General features: G+C 45.5%; 1 protein-coding gene across 1 annotated transcript in view; it reads right to left on the bottom strand.

Moving 5' to 3' along the window:
• Positions 1-21,463, bottom strand: part of FANCI (FA complementation group I) — a 24,265-nt gene extending 2,802 nt beyond the window's left edge. The window contains exons 1-34 of the mRNA XM_054272646.1: positions 21,380-21,463; positions 21,226-21,298; positions 20,573-20,703; positions 20,012-20,168; positions 19,876-19,933; positions 19,378-19,419; positions 19,006-19,129; positions 18,015-18,100; positions 17,718-17,850; positions 17,413-17,505; positions 16,781-16,917; positions 15,702-15,882; positions 15,019-15,106; positions 13,747-13,877; positions 13,009-13,079; positions 12,003-12,117; positions 11,497-11,619; positions 10,338-10,406; positions 9,184-9,285; positions 8,183-8,365; positions 7,967-8,088; positions 7,411-7,575; positions 6,990-7,169; positions 5,560-5,723; positions 5,083-5,159; positions 4,550-4,666; positions 3,795-3,846; positions 3,115-3,242; positions 2,922-2,990; positions 2,709-2,796; positions 2,219-2,403; positions 1,537-1,593; positions 1,394-1,453; positions 585-671 (exon numbers count right to left, since the gene is read on the bottom strand). Coding sequence (XP_054128621.1) covers positions 585-671; positions 1,394-1,453; positions 1,537-1,593; positions 2,219-2,403; positions 2,709-2,796; positions 2,922-2,990; positions 3,115-3,242; positions 3,795-3,846; positions 4,550-4,666; positions 5,083-5,159; positions 5,560-5,723; positions 6,990-7,169; positions 7,411-7,575; positions 7,967-8,088; positions 8,183-8,365; positions 9,184-9,285; positions 10,338-10,406; positions 11,497-11,619; positions 12,003-12,117; positions 13,009-13,079; positions 13,747-13,877; positions 15,019-15,106; positions 15,702-15,882; positions 16,781-16,917; positions 17,413-17,505; positions 17,718-17,850; positions 18,015-18,100; positions 19,006-19,129; positions 19,378-19,419; positions 19,876-19,933; positions 20,012-20,168; positions 20,573-20,703; positions 21,226-21,298; positions 21,380-21,463 — 3,732 coding nt within the window. The remainder of the gene's footprint in view (positions 1-584; positions 672-1,393; positions 1,454-1,536; positions 1,594-2,218; positions 2,404-2,708; positions 2,797-2,921; positions 2,991-3,114; positions 3,243-3,794; positions 3,847-4,549; positions 4,667-5,082; positions 5,160-5,559; positions 5,724-6,989; positions 7,170-7,410; positions 7,576-7,966; positions 8,089-8,182; positions 8,366-9,183; positions 9,286-10,337; positions 10,407-11,496; positions 11,620-12,002; positions 12,118-13,008; positions 13,080-13,746; positions 13,878-15,018; positions 15,107-15,701; positions 15,883-16,780; positions 16,918-17,412; positions 17,506-17,717; positions 17,851-18,014; positions 18,101-19,005; positions 19,130-19,377; positions 19,420-19,875; positions 19,934-20,011; positions 20,169-20,572; positions 20,704-21,225; positions 21,299-21,379) is intronic.

Raw genomic sequence — 21,463 nt, 5'->3', positions numbered from 1 at the left:
TTTTTTAAACCCTTAACATCACAGGAATGTCTGGGACAGCTGACGAGACAGAGGAAATGCTGTCTGGGAGCACAAACAAAGGACATCAAGGACCAGGAACCTGCCAGCCTGCTCACTTGCTCCCAAACAAATAATCCAGTCATTTTCAACTGCTTTACTTTAGTGGAATCCATGCCTTCCTTCATCTTTAAATGTACTGATAAAATTAAGAAACACTTAAAGAGGATGCAACATCAGTTCCAATAAATTAGCCCATATCTCCAATTTCATAGCTTACCCCAAATGGTGAAAATACCAGACAAGGCAGACTATCCAGACTGACCTTCGTTTCATGTCCATGGGATTTAAGCTGCATTTAGTGAAGATGGCTTTTTTGTTGTGGTTTTTGTTTTGGTTTTTTTTTTTTTAATTTTGTTTGTTTGTGCTTTTTTGGACTTTTCTCTGAAATTACAGTATATTAAATTTCATTTTTACTTAAAGGTCCAAATGACAAATTGTCTGGTGATCTGTAAGAAGCCACCAGGTACCACAAACCTCGAGGTACATGATCCTGCCTATGTTCTTATGGAGTGAGTCAGTCTTACCATTACTGTGGAGACTGCAGCAGCTTCATCCTCTTTCTTCTTCTTTTTCTTCTCTTCTACCAAGCTTAAGCTCTCACTGTGGATGTTCTGAAGGAGAATGCCAAAAGATGTGTCTTTAGAGGGTAAACAGGGAAGAAAGGCTAGCCAAGAAAGGCCAGAGAAGTCCTTGCTCTGGCCAGCTAATAGCATTACCAGCTAGGTAACAGAAAGGTAGCAGTTTAAGGGTAGAATTAGGTGTGATCTCAAAAAAAAACCAACAAAAAAACCCCCCAAAACCAAGAAAGAAACTTATTTTGTAATTTATACAGTCAGAAATATGCATGCATGAGAAATCTCCAGCAGTGATAGCTCTGCACACCATGACACCTTCCTCAATATGTTGTAAAATTCCTGTGGTCCTCACATAAGTACCCAGGTCCTCTCCAGGCAGATAAATCCCAGCTCCAGCACTGCAGTCTTTGGCACCCACATTACTTCACACTGTGATGACTGCAGTGTTGTTGACCTTTATTTGCCATTGTGGTTAACAGCAGTATTAATCTCATCCAAAAAGCCCCACATGAACAGAGGGGGAAAAAAAACCAGCTAAAGCCCAGCTCCTTCCCTGCTCAAGCAGAAATCAGCATGTTCAGTCCCAATGGTGCTGAAATGTCTTATGCTATATTTGACAAAGTAAAGCTTGAACTGTAAGAAACTCAGGTCATGTCAAGAAGATTAATAATCCCCAAGAGTGCCTGTGTACTGAAGCTGATACACCACTCAGCATCAGACAGCCTGCCTGTGATTCTGCCAGTTAATTTAGGCCTCACCTGTACGTAAGTAATGAATGAGTAACACTGTGGGGTCAGATGGGAGCCTGAGAGCTTCACCTGCAAAGGAGCAGACAGAGAGGCTGCTGTTACTCCTAACTCAAGGCAATGAGCCATTTCCCCAGGAATTTGCTCACACTCACCAGCTTTTCCAGTCTTCCTGGGATGGTATTGGAGCTGCTGCGGCAAGCCTGGATATACTGCAAGGAAAAGAGGAGTTTCTTCTAGGTGTGCTGTTCCCATCCTGTGTCCAGCTGCAGCTCAAAGCAGCTCACACAATGGCACAGTGGGGAGGGCAGGATTTGCACAGATATCCTCCCCAGTGCCTGGTTATATCCCAAATGGCATGTCTGTATTCCAGAGCTGTGAGAGGAGAGCTCTGGGGCAGTCACCACCTTGTCCCAAAGGAGCTCCACAGGCCTGTGGCGTTTCATGGCCCAGTTCCCCCAGGTCCTGCTTCAGGGAATGGCAATGAGAGGCAAGGGCAGGGCTGGTGAGCACTGTGAGAACACTGAGTGCCCTTCATTGTGCACAGTTGTGCAGAGGAACCCACAGCACACACTGGAAACAGCAACTCCAAGCCATGCAAAGCCAAATTCAGCTGGAGAGAAGCTTTCCTTTTATCTCCCCTGGTACAACTATCACTGCTCAGAAAGGGCATGAAATTGAGGGCATGAAAGCCAGCAGAACAAGGGCTCAACTCCTTCAAGAGATCAACAGGCCAGTCCTGAGCATAACTGCTGCCAGGGGTCACTGTGAGCTTGCTGCAGCAGATGGGGAGGATTTTAGCTCAGAGGCAGCCCACTGTCAGCAGAGCACACTCACATGTTTGATGAGGGAGGTGAGAATTGTGTATGTCTTGCTGAGGCTTCTCAGCAGTGTGTCCACACAGCTCCCTGCTGGGAGTGCAGTCTGCACCAGCTCATGATAGACTGTCAGAAGAGTTCCCAGCTGCAGAATTACACCTTTCTCCAGAGCCTGAGTTTGGTTTGATGCCTGAGAGGGGTCTTCTACAAGAAAGAGATGAATATCTGGTGAATATATATCAAATGAATCCAGTTGTGCAGGTGGGAAGCACAAAAGACCATCTTTGGGTCTGATGCATAAAGCCCCAGTGGGGCAAGGGGAAAATAAGCACTGGAGACATTTTATGACAACACCCTTATCTTACTTTGTTCAGATGGAACCAGCTCAAGGGAGAGTTTAAGCTGATCTCAGATGATGCTATCCCAAAATCCTCAAATATCTTTTTGCTCTCTGTCTTTACCTGTTTTTGACAAAGCTGTAACAGTAAGAACTGGACCACTTTCATTACCTGATGTGTCTGACCCCAGACTGGTGAGTTTCTTGATAAGCCAATCCACCTCTTCAAGGACCTTATCCACCTGACCCAGAACCAGCAGCTGAGACAGAAACCAATAACAAAACAGGTTTTTGGAGGAGTTTGGCACAACAGGAACCTGCAAGCTGCTCCAAGCACAGTAGCCCTGGACTCTGCAGGTGTCACACACAGGCTGTTCTGACTCACACAGACAGTGGGGGCTGCAGTCTTGGCATTCACTACGGCAAAATGGCACCGACCCTCCACTTCTATGTCCTGGGCAGAGGAGAGAAAACAAATCCTGGTAAGATTTCAACTGCTGTCACACAGTTTGCACCAGAGATGCAGTCAGTTCTGACAGCACTAAGTGAGGAAGAGCTCAGCTGCTCCTGCATCATACCTGATCTATATCTCCCAGGCAGGCGTGGATGTCTTGTGCAAGCTCCCGCAGGAGCCCAACAGGGCTCTTGTAGAGAACGTGGACACTGAAGAGCAGAGACAGCAAACCCTTGCAGCAGGAAATATCCTCTGTGGGGAAGAGAAAGTGACACAGTGCCAGGTGCAGAGTTTGCCTAGCTATTTAGGAACATCACACATCCAGTGAGGGAAAGTCTCAGATTCAGTATGGATTCAGCAGTAGGTGAAAATCCTACCAAATAACCTCAGCTACAAAAGTAAGGTTTAAAACATCAGGCATCCCTTGCAATAGTGCAAGGGGAACTATGGCCCACTGGACCTGTTGGGTGATAGGAAAATGGTGACCAAAAGCACTGAGGAAGTGCAATACAAACCCTGGCAAGAGTAATGTCTTTCCAGAGTATAAATTCCAATTTGAGCCTAAATAACAAGGCAGAAAAGTCAAGTATGTGAGTGGCTTCCTTTCCTTCAGAAATGCTAATAGTTTTAGAGATTGAGCTCCCTCTCTAAAACTTGTACTTATAGCACAATGTTGTGGCAATCTGCCACAGAATGGAACCTGAATGTGTCTTGACAAAGAGGTAAAACCAGGACAGAGCATGTAAGGGTCTAATGTCAGACCTGACACATCACATCTAAACATGCTCCTCAAAGCTTACTTACCAAGAGCATTTTCTTTGCAAACTTTGACTGTCCAAGTCAGGAACTGAAGGAACTATTTAAGAGGAGAAAAGATACCATGACTTTGAAACAGAATTCAAAACACAAAACTACTAGTAATAAAAATCCAAGACAATGAATCATAGCAGAGGAAGATGAGTAGGGAACCCAGCTGTGCCCTGTGAAGTTCCACAAGGGACACTTAGCCCACTAACAAGTCAAAAACTGAGACCCAGAACAGGGTAATGGCTATACATCCCCTTGGACAGAGTAACAGCTCCATTTAATTTAAGGTAAATGATGACTCCAGACTTCTGGCACAGTTAGTGCAGTTCCTAGCTTGTAAAATTGGGGCACTTTAGAAAATGACTCCTTGCATGGCAGGAATTAGGCACTCAGCCAGTTTGGACTGGACACAAGTCTGCTGGCCTTTTTTGCCTCTACTCCCATGTGGAGGCCACACCACAACTAGGCTATGTTAGGAGTCCCTGCTCAGGCAAACAAATCATTCAGGTGCCCAAAGGCAGGATCAGAATGTGCAGCAGTGGGATGGCAAGACAACTTCCTCTGAAGTGTCCTTGCAGGTGTGGGACAGGAGAGCCCTTCACAGTGTAACAGAACTGTCCCTTTGACCTGGTGTGTCTGTAGGAGGAGACAGGGCACACATGCCAGAGCCCACAGATGCCAACCCCATCTGATAATCTCTTCCCACACCCCTGGCTATGACACCCAGCCACCAAGTGAAGGCTGAGGAGTACCTGCTGTGAGGCTGGGTCCAGCAGTTTGGACAGTGTGGAGAGAACAGTGATGAGTGACTGTGTTTCCTTGGCATTGAAGTCATCTTCAGCACTGCTGAGCTGGTTCACCAGGGACCTCTGGTTAGGGGAAGGAAAACACTCCCTGAGTGTGAATATGTGTTGCATAAGCAAATAACCAGAAGCAGCAAGGAGAATGACAAAGAGTACAAAAACAGGACTCTTCTCAAGAACAAGTGCTGATTTTTGATAGGAGTGCTTACATACAGCACTGCAGATGGTCAGTGTGACTTTTAGAATACTCAGGTAAGTTTATGCTGCACTGAAGAACCCAGAGTTCTGTAAACACACATGCACATCCACCCACCCTAAAGAAGCTTTCCTCAGGGATCAGAAACTTCTCTGAACTGCTAGTGAGTCAGTGCCACAGTTGCTATCACAAACTCAACCCTGTGGTCAAGCAACAGAGAGCTAGCAGCGTTTCCTGCCAGAATCCCAAATGCTTTGGAACACTTGCAGCACACAGTGGTACTCACCTGAAACTGTCGGATCTGGAAGGCAGCTTTCTCTGTGACATTAATATCCGCTTCTTCTGCGTCACCATCAGTAATATCTGGCAGAGACAGAAAGGTGCAGAAAAAAAGCTAAATGCCAAGAGCAGAATACAGGATTTATTTCCAAAAGTGGGAAAGACTGCTCACAGCTAGAGGAGGAATACAGACTGCAGAACCACGGTGAGCTGAAAAACATGTTAAAGGCAAACTTCAAATAGATGAATGCTGTGTCAGACCCCAGCTATCCTCTGCTGACAGACTGAGAGCTCTATAAAGGCAGGTAAAATATATCTCTAGAACCTGTCTCTGGTGTGACAATCTATGCTACCTAAGCCCATCTTGTTGCTGAGAAACAAGAACCAGACCCATCTCTCCCTAGTTATGGATAAAGGGAGCTGCCCACACATGGGCTGGAACCTGGAGGGTAGAAAGCAGAGCAGAATGGTGCCATGTGCCTACCCAGGGCTTGCAGGAACTGGGGGATCTTGGCAGAGTACAGCTGCTGCACCGTGTTGAAGATCCACAGCAAACCTTCCAAGCACAGAAGTGAGATGCTTTTGCCTTTCTTCTTCCCTGATTCCTCAACAACGGTGGGAATTGAAGTGTACCTCCAAAGCAGAACCCTGTGGGATGGCAGATGACATTTACTCCAGTGAAGCTGGCTGCACAGGGCAAGAACTAGATCTACTCTTAGGATCTCATTTTTAATATAACTAAACTGGAAGGTGCCTTACCTACAGAAAATGGTGGGGAAGAAATCTTTTTTTAAGAAGATTTTATTTCAATGTCAGCAAAACAGCTACTGCATTCTTCCTGCACAGCTAAATAATTTAATTCTTTCCAGGTGCCAAGGGACCTTCCAATCCCATTTCAAGTCCATCTTCTTACACTCATTTCTTCCACCCTGCTTTCCCTTTTTCTCAGACTACACTGACCACTGGTGTCAAATCCACCAGTGACAAAAAGAGCTTTACTCATGGCAGTTTGGTTCTGTGAAATGTCAGAATTCACTATGGGGCTCTCTATAAATAAAATCAGAAAGGTAAAGGCAGGCAAAGCGAAGTAAAAACCTGTGAGGAAAGCAAAATTGTTTGGCCCAAAGAAGACTTTTCTATTTGTAGGCAAACATCTTTTTCCTGCTTCCCTAACCCCACTTCTTCCCTTTTTTGTTCCCTCTCCTTTCTTCTCATTAGTTCTGTTGCCTGCACAGATGATCTTATTCTGTTTCAATGTCCAATCACGCAAAACATGTAGCTCACATGTAGTCCTAATGACTGCAACAAAAATAGCCTCTATTATTTGGGGTGAGACACAAAACCGGCATTATGCATGGCAGGGGTAATTTGCATTTTGTGCTCTCTGCTGACTGGGCTCTGAAAAGACCCCATGCAGATATGACCTAGATTCCAAAAGACATTTACATGGTTCACATTCTTGGATTTCCAAAGGATTAGATGCATGAATGTCTTCAAGCATCTTGCAGAAGTCCTAAACAAATGATTTCTAAAGCTTGTGTCCCTCACACATCTGTTTTGTTCTGTAGCTCGAAGTGAATTTTAACTTTGCTGCATTCCAGAGGCCCCAAGAATCCAGCCTGTAATCATCTTACCTTCTCTGTGACAAAGAGTGATGAACAAGAAGCCAGAAAGAGGCTGAAAATGTTTGATGGCATTTGGTTCTTCCAGGCCAAGTTATTAAAGCTGTATCACTCACTATGGCACAGAAACTGCAGTGCCTCCACTTGATTTCTCAGGAGCACAGGAAGGCACTGACCCCAACCCAGCAACAGCATGAAACAGTTATGGACTGCATTCTTCTTTCAAAGAAGAATGAGAATCAAAAATCCCCCAAACGCATTGCTGATGTCTCCACGTGCCACACTGACTCACTGTGTGATTTTGCAGAGGTTCTGGAACATCTTCTCAGGATTCTGTCCGTCTGGTCCGTCCGTCTGTCCCGTCTCCTCCAGCTGCTGCACCTTCTGCAGAGCGACGCTGACGGCGTAGCGCAGGAACTCCGTGCTAGAGCGCAGCACTGCCAGGCTCTCCTCGTGGCTCTGGGCATTGTCCCTGCAGGACCACAACTCTCAGAGAACTGGGGATGCACTCAGGAATTCCCTGAGATCCCAAACTTAATATGCATTTGCAAATAAAAGCTCTGGCTGAACTGAGGGTGGAAAAAACCTGTTGTTTTGGTAGCTTGTAGTGAAGACTCAGAGGGTAAGAGCTGCACCGGCCTTTCCAAGCACACCAACACAGGGTTTGAATTGATGTCTGGCTCTGCTCCACAGAGGACTGGACACCTTCTCACCTGAACAGAGCTGTGAGCAGAGTAGATACAAAACCCATGGACAGGAAGCTCCGTGCAGTTTTGTTGCTCAAGGCAGATTTGTTCTTTCCAGCTTTTTCCTTCAGGATTTCAGAGAGTTTGTTGTAACATGTAAACAGGCCTAGGACATCCTCAAACTTGTTCTTACTGCAATAAAATAGTATTGTAGAAAGTATTAATGGAGAAAATACATTCTTGGAGTTTCCCATTTGAAGCTTCAGCTGCCAAATTACACAGTGACGCTGCCTAAATGATGAAACCTGTTACATCCCCCTGCCTCCCTAACAGTGTATACCTCACCCAATCCTCTTCAGGCTGCAATTCTACAAAATGCCAGATCCCATCTCCCACAGCACATGACATTCCAAAGGAAAACACTCCCCAAGGCTCTGTGAGTGGCTGTGCCACGAGGCACTCATGCTCAGATCACTGATTCTGTGTTGGCACTACCATCCTGTGCCTGCAATGGGGCTGTACTCCAAAGAGCTGGGCAAATAATAGCACAGCTACTGCTATAGGGCAAGATTTAATGTTTTACCTGAAATTCCCAATGTTGAAATTGTACTCAATCAGAACCTCACAAATTCCCATCACCTGAATGGCATAGATGTTGTTTTTCACACCAACACCAGAAGACAGCGAAAAATCTGCTGATTTATCCTGAGAGGTAAAAGAAACAAGTGAAAAATCTTTTCAAAAACTGACAAGAACTCGGCATCTTCTCCCACTGAGTCAAACTGAAAATCTGATTTACCAGTTCAAAGTCTTCCAACTCGCTCTTGATCATTCGTCGTGTGACAGATTCTAACATCTCTTCAAAGTTTTGCTCAAATCCCACACCCTCCTCCTCCTCCTCGTCATCTTCAGCTCCTTGGCACACACGCACAGTGCTCTTGTACCAGGCAAGGCAGTGCTGGATGCAGCAGAGCAGGTGGGCCTGCAGGAAGCAGCCACACAGTCACACTCAGCCTCTGAGCTGGAGGGCACTGGCAGCAGGGGACAGGGGCCAGACTGTTCTGGTGGGATGTAAGGAGTTGTGGCTGCCTTTGCAACTGCCTTGAGCCTTGAGGATATGCCTGATTCCCAAATTGAGGGGGATCAGCAATCTCACACAAAGCTGCTCAGTTCCAGCTTCAGACAGTGCTCTGTGCCTGAGCTTTTCTAGCTGGGATGTAAAGAATTAACTCCCACTGCTCCCTCCACCCAGCCACCTCAGGCACTGAAGGAGAAGGGAAGGGAATTTCCAAAGGGACTCTCACTCTAGCTGAAGTGTCTGCGCCCTTCCTGGGTGTGCTACTGCACACAAGCTTCCTTAGGGGAAAACAAAATGATTAATTTGAATTTGTTCCCTTGGAAATCCAACAAATCACTGAGGTTTCCTCTCCAACAATTTCAAAGGAGCAAAACCAAAGGACAAACTCTTCCCCCTGCTACACACACATACACACTGCACAACTATTTTATGTGGAATTAAGTTAAAGGAGGGAAAAAACCCCGTAGGGTGAACTCAGTGGAAGATAACAGAAGAACACTATTCCTGGAGCATTTTTCACACACGTCCCCACAACCACTATGCTTGGGGAGCTCAAATAAATAGCCTGAGGCAGGGGTGAGATGCCCAGCTCTGTTGCTATTAAAAGAATTGCTCCAGGCTAGAAGAGGCTGAAGAAGCACAAGGTATTCAGCTCATGTAGGACAACTAAAATGCTAGTAACAGATGAGCTTGCAGCTGTGGCCAACCAATATAGCTCTTACCAGTGGTTCTTGCAGAAAGATTTGATCTCCCTGAGCCATAATACATCCTTCCAGTTTGAGTGGAGGCAGGAGGTCTGGCTGGGGCAGGTAATATTGCTTTATCTGTCACAGAAAACAAGAAATAAAAATAACCAGTTACTTGGTAACTGAGCCTCTTAAGATGTTTGAAAACAGAGCACAATCATCTTTGTACCCCATTATAGAGAGCAAAACCTGGCACTGTGATAAGGGGACTGTACAAGTACATGAGCCATCTCATCTCCTCTACTGGTGATTAAAATCCCTTCTTAAGTTGCTCCTGTAGCTCAGCCAGGACACATCAGTGCCCTAAAACAAGATTAGCTGACCACTTGCTGTTTTGTTGCCTCAACAAGTGACATCACTTGCACCCCACCTGCAGTGTTATCCCTCCTTTAAACAGTGAGGATCAATAGCTGCTGCTGCTATAGAAAGTTATAGATACAGAATGATGCTATAAAATTTTACACCTTTACACCAACTTACTATTAAGTGCCCTCTGTTACCCAAAAGCTGTCTTGGCTCCGTTCATGTTCTTTTCCCAGACCCTATACTGTCATGGGAAAGCTGGAATTAGTCAGCATGAACTCTTTGGATGATTAAAGGGAAGAAAATTACTTGTCTCAAAGAAAGCACAGCCTGTCCAATGGATTGAGGAAATGTGATTGTTTTGTTGCCATGAGCAACACTGCTGGGGGATGAGTTAATCCTCCCAGATCCTACATGGACTTGGGTATTCTCCCGATGGGAAGACAGCAACAATAATTACTGTGTCAGCACATATCCTTGGGGAACTATGGGAGGGTAACTGCTGTGCACTGCTAAGGAACAGGGAGAGCACAAAGAACTTCTCTGGGCTCACATTTTCCACAGCACCTAAGAACTGAAGGGTTGGAAAGAGCTCCAAGAGATCCTTCCTCTTCCAACCCGATGGCAGGAAATTTGTCTCCAGATGTTTACCCAGTCTGCTCTCTCAGAGTAGCAGGGGTTTGAACACCTCCTTAGGGAAATGTCACAGCACCCAAACATGCTTCCAGTGTGAGGAAAAACAATTTCCCCAATATTTAACCTGAATTGTTTGCCATTTTGGTCAAAGTGCCAGAATTCTGCAGCCCCACCACGGAGCAGGACTTTACCTGGGACAAAAGTGTTTCCATTATAGAGCTGGCCAGCTGGGAGTTCCTGCGAAGGACATCATAAAAACCCTGGAGACAGGAAGGAAGGACAAGTTGGCTGACACAGCAGAGAAAATGAACCACAGGCATAAGAAGTTGGCGTCATCAGACTGCCACGACACTCTGGCACCGCAAGGAACCATGAGGAAGTAACAATGTGCTCAGTGTAAAACTCCATACCTGGCAAAGCAAAGGCACCACAGAAAGAAGGTATGAATCAGAAAAAGTATGAATTTCCTCACAGGGGCCCTCTCACAAGCTGTATCTCCCTAGCAGCGGTGGCATCAAGCCCAGAGTGACTTTCACTGCTATTTAACACAAGCACAAGATCCAACTTCAAACTGTGAAACCCTGCTTCAAAGGCAAAACAAGCCAGTGGGGAAACTGTAGGAGGCAACAGATCCTGCAGACTGAGAAAACTCAGTGGATGGATAAAGCAAGCACAAGTTTTCTAGCAACAGTGACGAATACACCCAGAACTTGCAGCTCATCAAAGATCAATCCAACCCAAGATAAGAAGGAAACAAAACCTCTCTGACTGGTACAGGGTTTTTTTCCTCAAGGTGATACCCCATGGTTATAACACAACCCAAGATATCCACCCAAAAATGGCCCTTTATAACAGGTCTATCACAACAGACCTAGGGACAGCCAAGATTTTATAGATACTTGGAAAGGAAAAGGAGAAAAGACACATCCCTGATGCAGTCTCTAAGGAAGTTTCTCCATACTCTCCAGACAGGGTTTTCTTTGGAGCCCATAATTTACTCTCAACAGCTCCACATCTACCCAGTGCCTGTTATACCACTCCTCCTCACAGGGCATCAAACATCCTTCCCATTCCCTAGGCCCTACCACAGCAAGACAGACTTTGACATATTTTTGCTCTTAAACAATGCATGAGCTGAAGAAGATACATCAACGTGTCTTTGGGTGCATAACGGTCAAAAAAACAGCAACAGAAGGAGTGAAAACATGTTACACATGTCCCATGAAGAACAAAACTGAGCTGAAAGGCTGTTTTTCACAGTAACATGGCTGCTGTTCACCTGAGGCTAGAGAAGAATCAGACCACAGAAGAGCTTGTGGCTGTTTAAGGGACAGAAGAAACCATGTTTACCTCATATAACATGAGTCGAACGTCTGCTTGCTGGCTCAAACATCGCCTCAGGCTGCCCAGGATTTCCAGGCAGAAGGCCTCATTAGCTGCAGAATTATAGCAGGCATGAACATCTGCCTGGACCTGAGAAGGAACATTAGTCACGTTATACTGGTTACAGTATCACAACACAGGAGCAAGGTGATAAGGCTCTGGCCCCTGAACAATCACTGAGATAGTCCTTGTGCTGCCAGGCTCCTCATCACTGTCATGGAGCAGTGGGAATGCTCCCCAGAGCACTGGTGCTGTGAAAATGGCTCTGAGAAGCAACATCTCTAGGCCAGCTTCTCTTTGCACATTGCATTTCCTAAAGCTTTCCTTACAGGAAGGAAATCCTTGCTGGATTTCCAGCACTAATCCTTACTAAAGCTGTATTTCCATTCTGGGGGAACACTTCCCTTTTGAGTTGTTTCAAACAGTGGCTATTAGACAGACTGTCTCACATGGGACTGCAGAACAGCACTCACCTGAGTGGCACCAATGGCCTGGCTGCACTGGGAAGAGGACAAGCTGCCCAGAACCTTAAAATTTCTTAACAGGAGCAAAAAACCAGCGACTGCAGCTTTACGAGCATCGAGCTGCCTGGGAATTGGGACAGGAAAGAGGGTTATGTAAGGAAATGTGGAAGCAAGAAGCTCAGAAGCACATAAAATATCAACTCAGCAATGAAAAAAAGGCCACAAATACAGAGTGACTGGGCCCTGTACAACTGTATTTCCCAAAAGGGCAATACAGTCCCAAACAGTCAAAGTTGGGAAGTTTGCTGGAAACTCCTCTGCTCTACACTCTCAAAATATTCAAACTCCTTTCTGTCTTACAATGCTCACACTCAGGGAAAGCCCAGGCCAAGACCCAACTATTAAATATCCCTTGAAAGCTGGGAGAGTATCACAGACCTCAGAGTTGGAAAATTCCTAATAAAAACCTGGTGCTTTGCTTCACTCACAGAAATGCCAAGTCTTTCCCAAGACCAAGTCCCTTGCTTTGAAAAATAATCCTAAATTTTGAATTCTATATTTATAACCATGCAGCCACTGGCCAACAAAATCCAGTCTACAATCACAGCAGGAGGGTTTGCTCAAAGCATGCCCAAGACAACACCTTGTAAGGGATCAGAGGGAACATAGCAGCTCAGCATTTTGATCAGTGGCTCCTCCCAGACCCTCCCTGGATCTATTCAGCTGTATTAGACACATGTTGGAATTGGTTTTAATTTTGCCTATGTATTTGGAGTTCCCAGCAGCTTTCTGAACTTGCAAAGTCCATTCATTCAGATGGGGGTTGGGATTTTTGTTACCATTCAGAGGAGCTGTGACTGTACCACAATTTCAGGCTAAAGGGACAGGAGATGTCACTATCCAGTTATGGGAAGAACATTATAAGAAAACACTTGGCTCAAAATAAAAAATACTTCTGCTCCAAAACCATAAATGAATTGTAGAATTTTTTTAAAGAATCCTCTCCCCAGCTTACCTGGAAAAGATAGCTTTTTGTAGAACAAGGATCAGGGAGTCCCTCACTGACATGCTGACTTTGAGCAGAGGCTGGAAAGGAAAATAACCTTTGGAGAGAAAAGCACTAAGGCATGCCAAGCCCTTGGGGCATATGAGCTCATCTTCCTCAGGCCCATCTGGCCCTGCATTTCCAGTACTGTCATCAGTACAGTAGGAAGACCAAAACATTTTAAAATAGACAAGAAAACCCATAGAGCTGTGGCAGTGAGACACCTTAGCAGGTCAGTGAGGACACAGTGCAAGGGCTTAGGAAAATAACTGTTATCCCCAGGTTGGACAAAACAGGTGAAAGCTAAAACACCAGGGCAGTACCTCAGCCCAGGCAAAGAGGAACACTGACATGGAGCTTGGAAGAAGAAAAATCAATGTGACAGCTACAGCTGTTCAGCTAAACACTGTGGACTTAGTTTTCTACGGGGTGCAGCATCTGGGCATCTTCCAGATGAAAGGTCAGCACAGAGCAGTGTTGGTCCTGTGCCAGACCACACCATATGCTTTTTGCTAGAGGGCACATGCAAATCCATGCTTGAAGAACAGTTCCATGGTACACATGTTCCATGTTGTTCCATGCCAAACAACCCACAGCAGAGAATGAAGGCTGATTTGAGGGTTATCAGATCATGCATGTAATTGTGGCCCAGAGCTGTCACTGGAACTGAAGGAGCAAGGAGATCCATGGAGAAATGCAAAGTTTTACCTGTACTGCCCGGAGAAGGCCTTGCACTGTGTCAATGGGCAGAAAGGACAAATTGTCAAAGGTCTCTGTGACTTTGGAGGATGAAGTCTGAAGCACGAGAGGAGCAGACACAACAATGTTGGACAGCAAGTCTGAAAAATAAAAGGACAAAAAGAACAGCTGATGCCAAGGGGCCAGAAAAGCCTGAGCAGAAGATGTCTGTAGAGCTAACAATTACAGACTAATCAAAGACCTTCCATGGCACAGAGAGGTCACTGACAAACCGAGTCTGCTGCAGACACCAAGCACTAAAAACGCTCCCAGCCCAGCTGAAGGGCTCACCCACCAGAGGGCACTGAGATGCAAGGGAAGAGGCTGCAGCACTGACATCCCAGCAGCCCCAGTGGCTCCCAAGCCCAAGGACAAGGCAAGGCTGGGAACGTGGCACAGGCAACTGACTGATGATTTTGATTTTCTGTGCGTCAGCTGTTCCATGGCAACTGCCTGCAAACATATTTTTCACCTGTGATGAATACAAGGCAGTCTGATGCAGCTGATCCCTCAGTCAGAGGAGTAGGAACAACTGATTTTCTTGGCTTCAGGTCACTTCAGCAGGTGCTTCAGAAACCAAATCACATCCTGGGCTGCATCAAAAGCAGCTTGGCCAGCAGGCTGAGCGAGGGAATTCTCCCCGCTATTCCACTTTGGTGAGAGCCCCCTTGGAGCACTGTGTCCAGCTCTGGGGTTCTCAGCACAAGCAGGACAGAGACTGCTGGAGCAGGTCCAGAGGGCACAAAAATGTTCAGAGGGCTGAAGCACTTCTGCTGTTGAGATGGGCTGAGAATTGGGGTTGGTCAGCCTGGAGAAGCCAGCTTTGGAGAGACCTTGCTGTAGCCTTTTGGTACTCAAATGGGATTTATAAGATGGGAACAGACTTTTTATGAGTAACTTTGTGATAAGAATAGAGATAATAGTTTTAAACTAAAAGAAGGTAGATTCAAAGTGGATATAAATAAGAAATTTTTTACAGTGAAGGTGGTGAAACATTGGCACAGGTTGCCCAGAGAGGTGGTGGATGTCCCATCCCTGGAAACATTCAAGGTTAGGTTGGATGAGGCTGTGAGTAACCTGGTCTAGTGGAAGATCTCCATGCTCATTACAAGGCAGTGGACTAGATGACCTCCAAAGGTCCCAGCCAACCCAAACCCAGTTCTGTGATTCTATAATGAGTTTTGAGGAGCTGTGTTGTGACTGTCCACAGAGCAGAGCACATTTCTCTCTCTTTTCTGTTACCTATGAAGTGGCTGACAGGAGATGCTGCTTTTGTGAGGACTCTGTTCAGGACCTGCTCAAGAATATCACTTCTGATGGGCTCATGAACCTGAATGAGGAAGAACAATAAATAAAAATCAAAATCTTTAAGATATTCCTGTACTTCACAGCACAGACATTGTACAGTACAAAGCAAGTCCAGATCTGAGAGGTAAGCAAGGATGGTCACCAGAAGTCCCCTTGCAGCTAAATCCACAAAAATTGATTCAGATTTCATCCCAGGACAATCAGAACCAGCACATCAAGGCACACACAGTACACTCAGAACATAACGTTCAAATCATCTATGGGATCAAAATTTACAGTTTGGTGAAGATGAATGGATTTCAATCCCACCTTGTCAGATTTTATTTGTACCTCTGAATTTCTCTACCTCTGCAGTTTCTTGGAAACTGTATTACAGTTTATAATAATAGGGATTACACAAGTATCATGACAGCTGGAACAGATTAGAATTAGGTCTTCATGAGGATGGCCTCTTCCAGCTGGAAAGGGTCAAATAGGAGACAAAATCTAGTATTGTTTGCAAAACACTCACAATGCATATAGCAGGCAAGGTTTTGACACCATTTACCAGGACAGCATAAGAACAGGGTTGTTTTCCTCCCACCAAAAAAAAAACCCTTGTCCAAAACCTACATTACCTTAAATGTTTCCAGCAGGATACTTGCTCCCAGTCTGCAAGCCTGCTGGGCTGGCATTTTTGAAAGGCCATAACTGTTGTCAGCAGCTTTTCCTCCAAAGGGCTTTTTTGGTTCATAGGATTCCATTAAGCTGAAGCCAAGATCCACCAGGCCCTGAGTAACATGGTCCCAACCAAATGCACTGAGGAAAACATGAAATAGATGAGGAAATAAACAACTTAGTCATAGGAAAGTTTGGATTAGAGCTGAGGCAAAATCTTCTGCAGTCATTCCAGGGTCCAAAGCAGCAGTGAGAGACATTTCATGACAGCAGGGAAGATGACAGCCCTCACAACCCTGTGAGTGTCCTCAGGCTGATGGACAGATGCTCAGCACCTCTCTGCAGCCCTGGTTCTCCATCAGAATTCCTTTCCAGCCCAAAGGCTTCCTCACCATTGGGAATGATGTGCCCTCAGGTCTGACCTGAACATAACAGCAGGCTACAGTTGGGATGCAACTGTAATCAATTAAATCAATTAAATATCAAAGACTAACCCTAACCTTAATCCTAATTGATTTAATAATCAATTAAATCAATTAAATATCAAAGATAATCAGGTACCATAGGTACCCTACTGATGTCAAGATCTTCAAGTTGGAGAAAAAGAGAAGAGGAATGCCTCCCATCAAACTAAAGGACAACTGGTGACAGACCAGAGCTATCCCACAGGATGTTTAAAGGACTAAGCAGTGAACCAGATTAAACAGGGAACCTACTCCTCATCCCTTGATCAGAACACAAACTACAGCCAGCAGCATGACTCACACTGCAGATTAGGCCCTGATCAGTTTAGTCCTTTGTACCACCAGAGCCTGAGATTTGAGGTAGAAGGAGCAGATTTATACAGGCCTCACGTTGTTGTTTTTTTTTTTTTAATTCACTAATATAAAACTGGGATAAAACCTTTGGATTTTGACACTGATCCCTACCAGCACATGGTCAGAAGTATTTAGCATCCCAGAGTGTTTTAACAAAGCTGAAACTCTCCCCACTTCTAAAGCCCATTGAATGTTCTGCAGCACGTGGCAGCACAACTCACCTATTTTTCACCACTTCCAGAATGACAGCAGTTATATCATATTGTTGAGGAAACAAATCCTGCAGAAACTTGGAGGCCTGAAGGAACTGCAGGTCCTTGCAGCTTCTTGTGATTGATGTTTTCAAGAAATCAAATATCTGGAACATAAAATCCTTACGTGTGAGGAAATGATCTTTGAAATGGGACCTGTATAGTCTTGGGTATGTTCCAGTAAGAGCACCAGCCAGACACAAGTTCCACTACAGCCTGCCAAAAATCTTAACTCACTTCTTTGTCAGGACAAATACACCAGTCTCATTAAGTGCCTCAAGGAGGGTGACTTGCTGCCAGATGCTCTTCATGTGGCCACCACAGAGCCAAAACATTAGAAAAATGGACTGCTTTTCTTCTCATCCTACAATACCAATCCACAGGAATCACTGCTCTGGAAAATTGTGATATTGCTCTGGGGTCTTTTACAGTGCTCAGTAAAGTACAGCATACCAGTGATCTAATTGCCTATTCATGAGCATCCTGAAACCATTTTAAGCCTAATTCTGATGGGACTCTGACCTAACCATGCTTCCTTTCCTTGACAGGGAGTGCAGAGTGCATCCCCATGGAAGCCCTCTGCAAGCTTATCAAGCACATACCTGCTCTTGCAGTCTGTGTTTTACAGCAACTGACAGCAGAAGAGCCACGCTGAAGGGACACAGGGCTCTACCAGGGTCCTTCTGTTGCTCAGTCTAGGAAACAGCAAGGAGCAGTGAGAAAACTTGTTATCTTTACTGAAACACCCTGGAAATTCAGGCAGGCCATCAGGCACATGTCTCTTCAAACATCTCACAGCACTCGCTAAAGAGAACATGATTGCAATCATAAAAATTATTAAATCCCTTGTCCAGATAATAAATTAAGTTTTTAAACCCGAACAGTGGCTGCTCCATCTTTGCCATACCTTCAGATGTTTAATTAGCTCCTCACCCAGGTCCTGGTCCAGGTTGATGACAGAAACAATGTGGAGGATAACGGTGCCTTCCACGTGGCGGAGTTGGTCCAGGGGCGTTGTGGCCACCTCAAGGTCCACTGACCTGTAAGTTTTATCAGAAAATAAAAGCCAGAAATCATTCCTTATGATCAAGCAGGATGTTCTGGTACAAGGTTCAAGTGTTCAAATTCAAGGAGCCCTGGGCAGGAGCAGTGTGAGTACATATACCCAGGGAGTAAGGAGAAGGGTGACAGAGCAAGAACTTACTCTGGAACCCTCTGTTCTTCCTTCTGTCTCTTATCCAGCTGATTGAAAAAACTGATGATTCCTTCCAAAACAGTCTTCTTACTGCCCTGCAAGACAGGACATTACATTAAGCCATTGCAGGGCCTGCAGTATCCCAGAGAACAATACTAAATTCCCACACCTATCACAAATCTCAGGGTATCCTTCATTTCCCTCCATAAATTGCTAAGGCAGGTGAACACTCCTCTATGGCTCATTTCCAGATTTCCAGTTTTCATATTTTTTTTACTGCACTTATTTCTTTTCACTGCATTATAGAATAGCTGGAAGAAACTCAAGCTCTCAGGTATTCTGATTGTCTTTTCTTTTTTTTTTTTTTTTTGAAGTTGTTATTAATTAGAAAGGATCCTTTATGTTTTAATCAATTGGGAAGGCTTTCAAATTCCTAACTTTAAATCTAACAATACATTTTGGCCAGTGGACCCAAATGACCCTCTATAACACACATAAAATTTGTCTTTGGATCATTTTGGCATTGACTTGGTCACAAATGAAGCAAGGAAAAGAGCCAGATCACCCTGTCAAAGGGCAGAGATGTCCCTGGCAGCCTCTGCTCTGGAGAAAAGCACAGGAGATGACACATTCCCAGTGCAAGTCAGAGTACAGCCCAGTAGACAATCACAGTACATGAGCTATTATTGTAGCATACAGATCACAGAGAGTGAGCAAAACCACACTGAAAAAACCCAATCTTCTCTGCTGTCTGCTAGCTCTGTGCTCTTCCCTTATTTCCCAAAGGTTTGCTTCTTTTCCCATCCTGTCTTTCTCTGAGCAGTCAGTTTCTTCAGGCCAGAGAGAGTTAGAGGGAACAAAACCTAACTGATGTTCTGTTGTGTCCCTACAGCATGGTTTGGGAACAAATCTCTGCCAAAATCCAGATTACAGATCACTCTGAACATTTTCTTTCTGTTGGACTAAACCTGAGGGAAATCCAGATCCCATGAGCTTTTACCTTTGCAGAAAGCAGCAGCAGCTGATAGACCAGAGGGGGAATTTCCTGCAGGTCTAATTTGGGGAACATCCTAAGGACCTTTTCCACCACAAACTGCAGCTCCTCTCCTGATAGAGGAATATCCCTGTTGAATCAAAGAGTTTTTTTTCATAAATTTATTTGCCAAGACTCACTCACACATGGAATAAAAACCACAAGGCCAGATGTGTTTTGCATCCAAATGGATCTGGTGTGGATGCTCACTGACCAACCATCCATGGTGCTTTGCCTGGTATGGTCACACCTCCTGTTTGTACTTGCCCCAAACTGCTTATGAAATAGGACACAGACAGGACCACGGCACAAGTTGATGTTGAAGAGAAAAAGAATTACCTGAACATGTTGGCAAGATGTATTACACACCGAGGATCCCACCTGGCAAAACAAAGATATGTTGGAAGATTGAGAGCAAGCTTGATTATCATTTAGCTCTCTGGATCATCATTAAGCTCTCCCTTCCTACACAATTATTCAATGTCACCACTTCCCTGTTACATTCTAATACAAAAATTAGAAGGCAGATTTCCACCAGGAATCATCAGCACCAATCTAACCACCCACATTTCCAGAGTTTTGAACTGCCCCAGCCCCTTTAATAACAAATGCCAAAAAAAGAATAAAAACAAGCACTTCCTGCGACCAGTTCATGCAGCAGTCTCAGAAGTTCTGGGAACAGGCTGCTCCCTTGCTTTCCTAGCTAGAGAAGACACTGCCACAGAGGGCACAGATTCAGGGATGACAGGACACACAGCCCATGGTGACGCCTTTTTCCAAGCACAATGTGAAACACAATATTTTGCCATGAAACCAAGACCTGCCAGACATACATACTTGCTGGAGCAGAGGGTATTTATCAGCTGTTTCTTGAACTCTTCCCCATTCAGTTCACCTGAAAAAGCACAAGTCTTAGGAGCTGATTGCAGAGGAAGGGAGGACAAGCTGCAGAGAAGGAGCTGATAGGGGTTACCTTTCCCATAAGCCAGGTTCTCCTTTGAACTGGCCAGGGCTGTGAGAACAGTGGAAAACAGCTCCAAGGATTTCCCATTGGTCAGGCTGCCCCCTTTAATGACATCCACAAACAGGCTGGCAAGCTCTGCTAATGCATGGCCTGGCAGCTGGCGGGCCTGGGAGAACATACAACAGGAGAGAGTCTGAGGCAGTACACAAAATTACACACACACATCCAAACTGTCACCAAAACCCAGCAGAAGATAGAATTTCTTATAGGGAAATGCTCCCTTTAAAGAAATATTCAGCCCTGAGATCTCTGTTTTGTCCTGTTCTTTACAGAACAGAGCAATAAATCAAGATTATGTGATTATAGGTTTAGAGTTTTGAGCCTAGGATTAAATATCTGAAGATAATCAAGTTCACACACTGAGCCAATTGCAATACAAGCTAATTTAGTCCAGGGAAGATCCATGGAAAGGATACAACTAACTTTCCTCAGTGGCTTAGTGAAGTATCCCAATTTACATATTAAATTATACAAGCAGAGCCCAGGAAAGCCAGCCCAAAGGAGCTTTACCTCCAGCATCAGCAGTCCTATGATTTCAGACACCTTGCCCAGATGCAGGTTCCCTGACTCCACTAGTGGGACGCAGTGCTTGTAAACCTGGAGTCTCCTGAGGACACCACTTCTCTGGGAACAGGGGGAGCCTTACAGAGAGCAAAAGAGGGACAAAAGAGTGGGGAGAAAAGTTATGCAAGTAACATGTTGTGAAATGATAGGAAACCAGGAGGAATAAACTGTCACCTGGCTGCAACTTCCTATTTTACCTATCTAACAAAATAAACAAAAAGTCCCAGAGAACAGGAAATGAGATACTTGGATAAAAAAGTCGGCCACCCTGTTATCACATCCTGTGGTTCACTCAGCCTACAGCCAGAAATTAGGAAGTGTCAAAACTTCAAGAACCAGCTGGGCAATTAGCTCTCCCCTGGCCAGCTCAGTGCCACTGCAAGGGCTCTCAAAAGCAAACCGCACTTACCACGGGCTCCTCACAACTCCAGCACAGTTTGCTATCTCCCCGCATGTATTTTGGATGTCGTGCTTCCCTGTGACAGCCCTGACCAGCGGGTTTCTTACCAGAAGTGACAATTCCCTGTGCTGCTGAGCACCCACCGGCTCCCACAGGGCTGGGCCCGCAGCCCCCCGAGCTCAGCCCACACATCACCCACCTTTGAAGATCCCTCTGAGCAGCGCCGCCGTCTCCCTGCCCTTCAGGGCCTGCCTGGTCACCATGTCGCCCAGCTGCAAGACAAGGGGACGCTGTGAGCCCCCGCTTGGGGAGTATCCCCGCTCCCGCCCGGCCCGCGGGCACCGCGCACCCACCTCGCCCTCCGCCAGGCTCTGCAGGGCCTCCTGCAGCCGCTCGGGGCCCTCCTCGGCCGCCAGCGACAGGATGCGCTGCGCCAT

This window comes from Melozone crissalis, unplaced genomic scaffold (genome assembly GCF_028551555.1).
Source record: "Melozone crissalis strain CALT ecotype California unplaced genomic scaffold, PUWL_Pcris_2 ptg000014l_1, whole genome shotgun sequence".
Lineage (NCBI taxonomy): Eukaryota > Metazoa > Chordata > Aves > Passeriformes > Passerellidae > Melozone > Melozone crissalis.
Note: the sequence above shows the minus strand (reverse complement) of the source record. Positions and strands in the feature narration are given on the sequence as shown.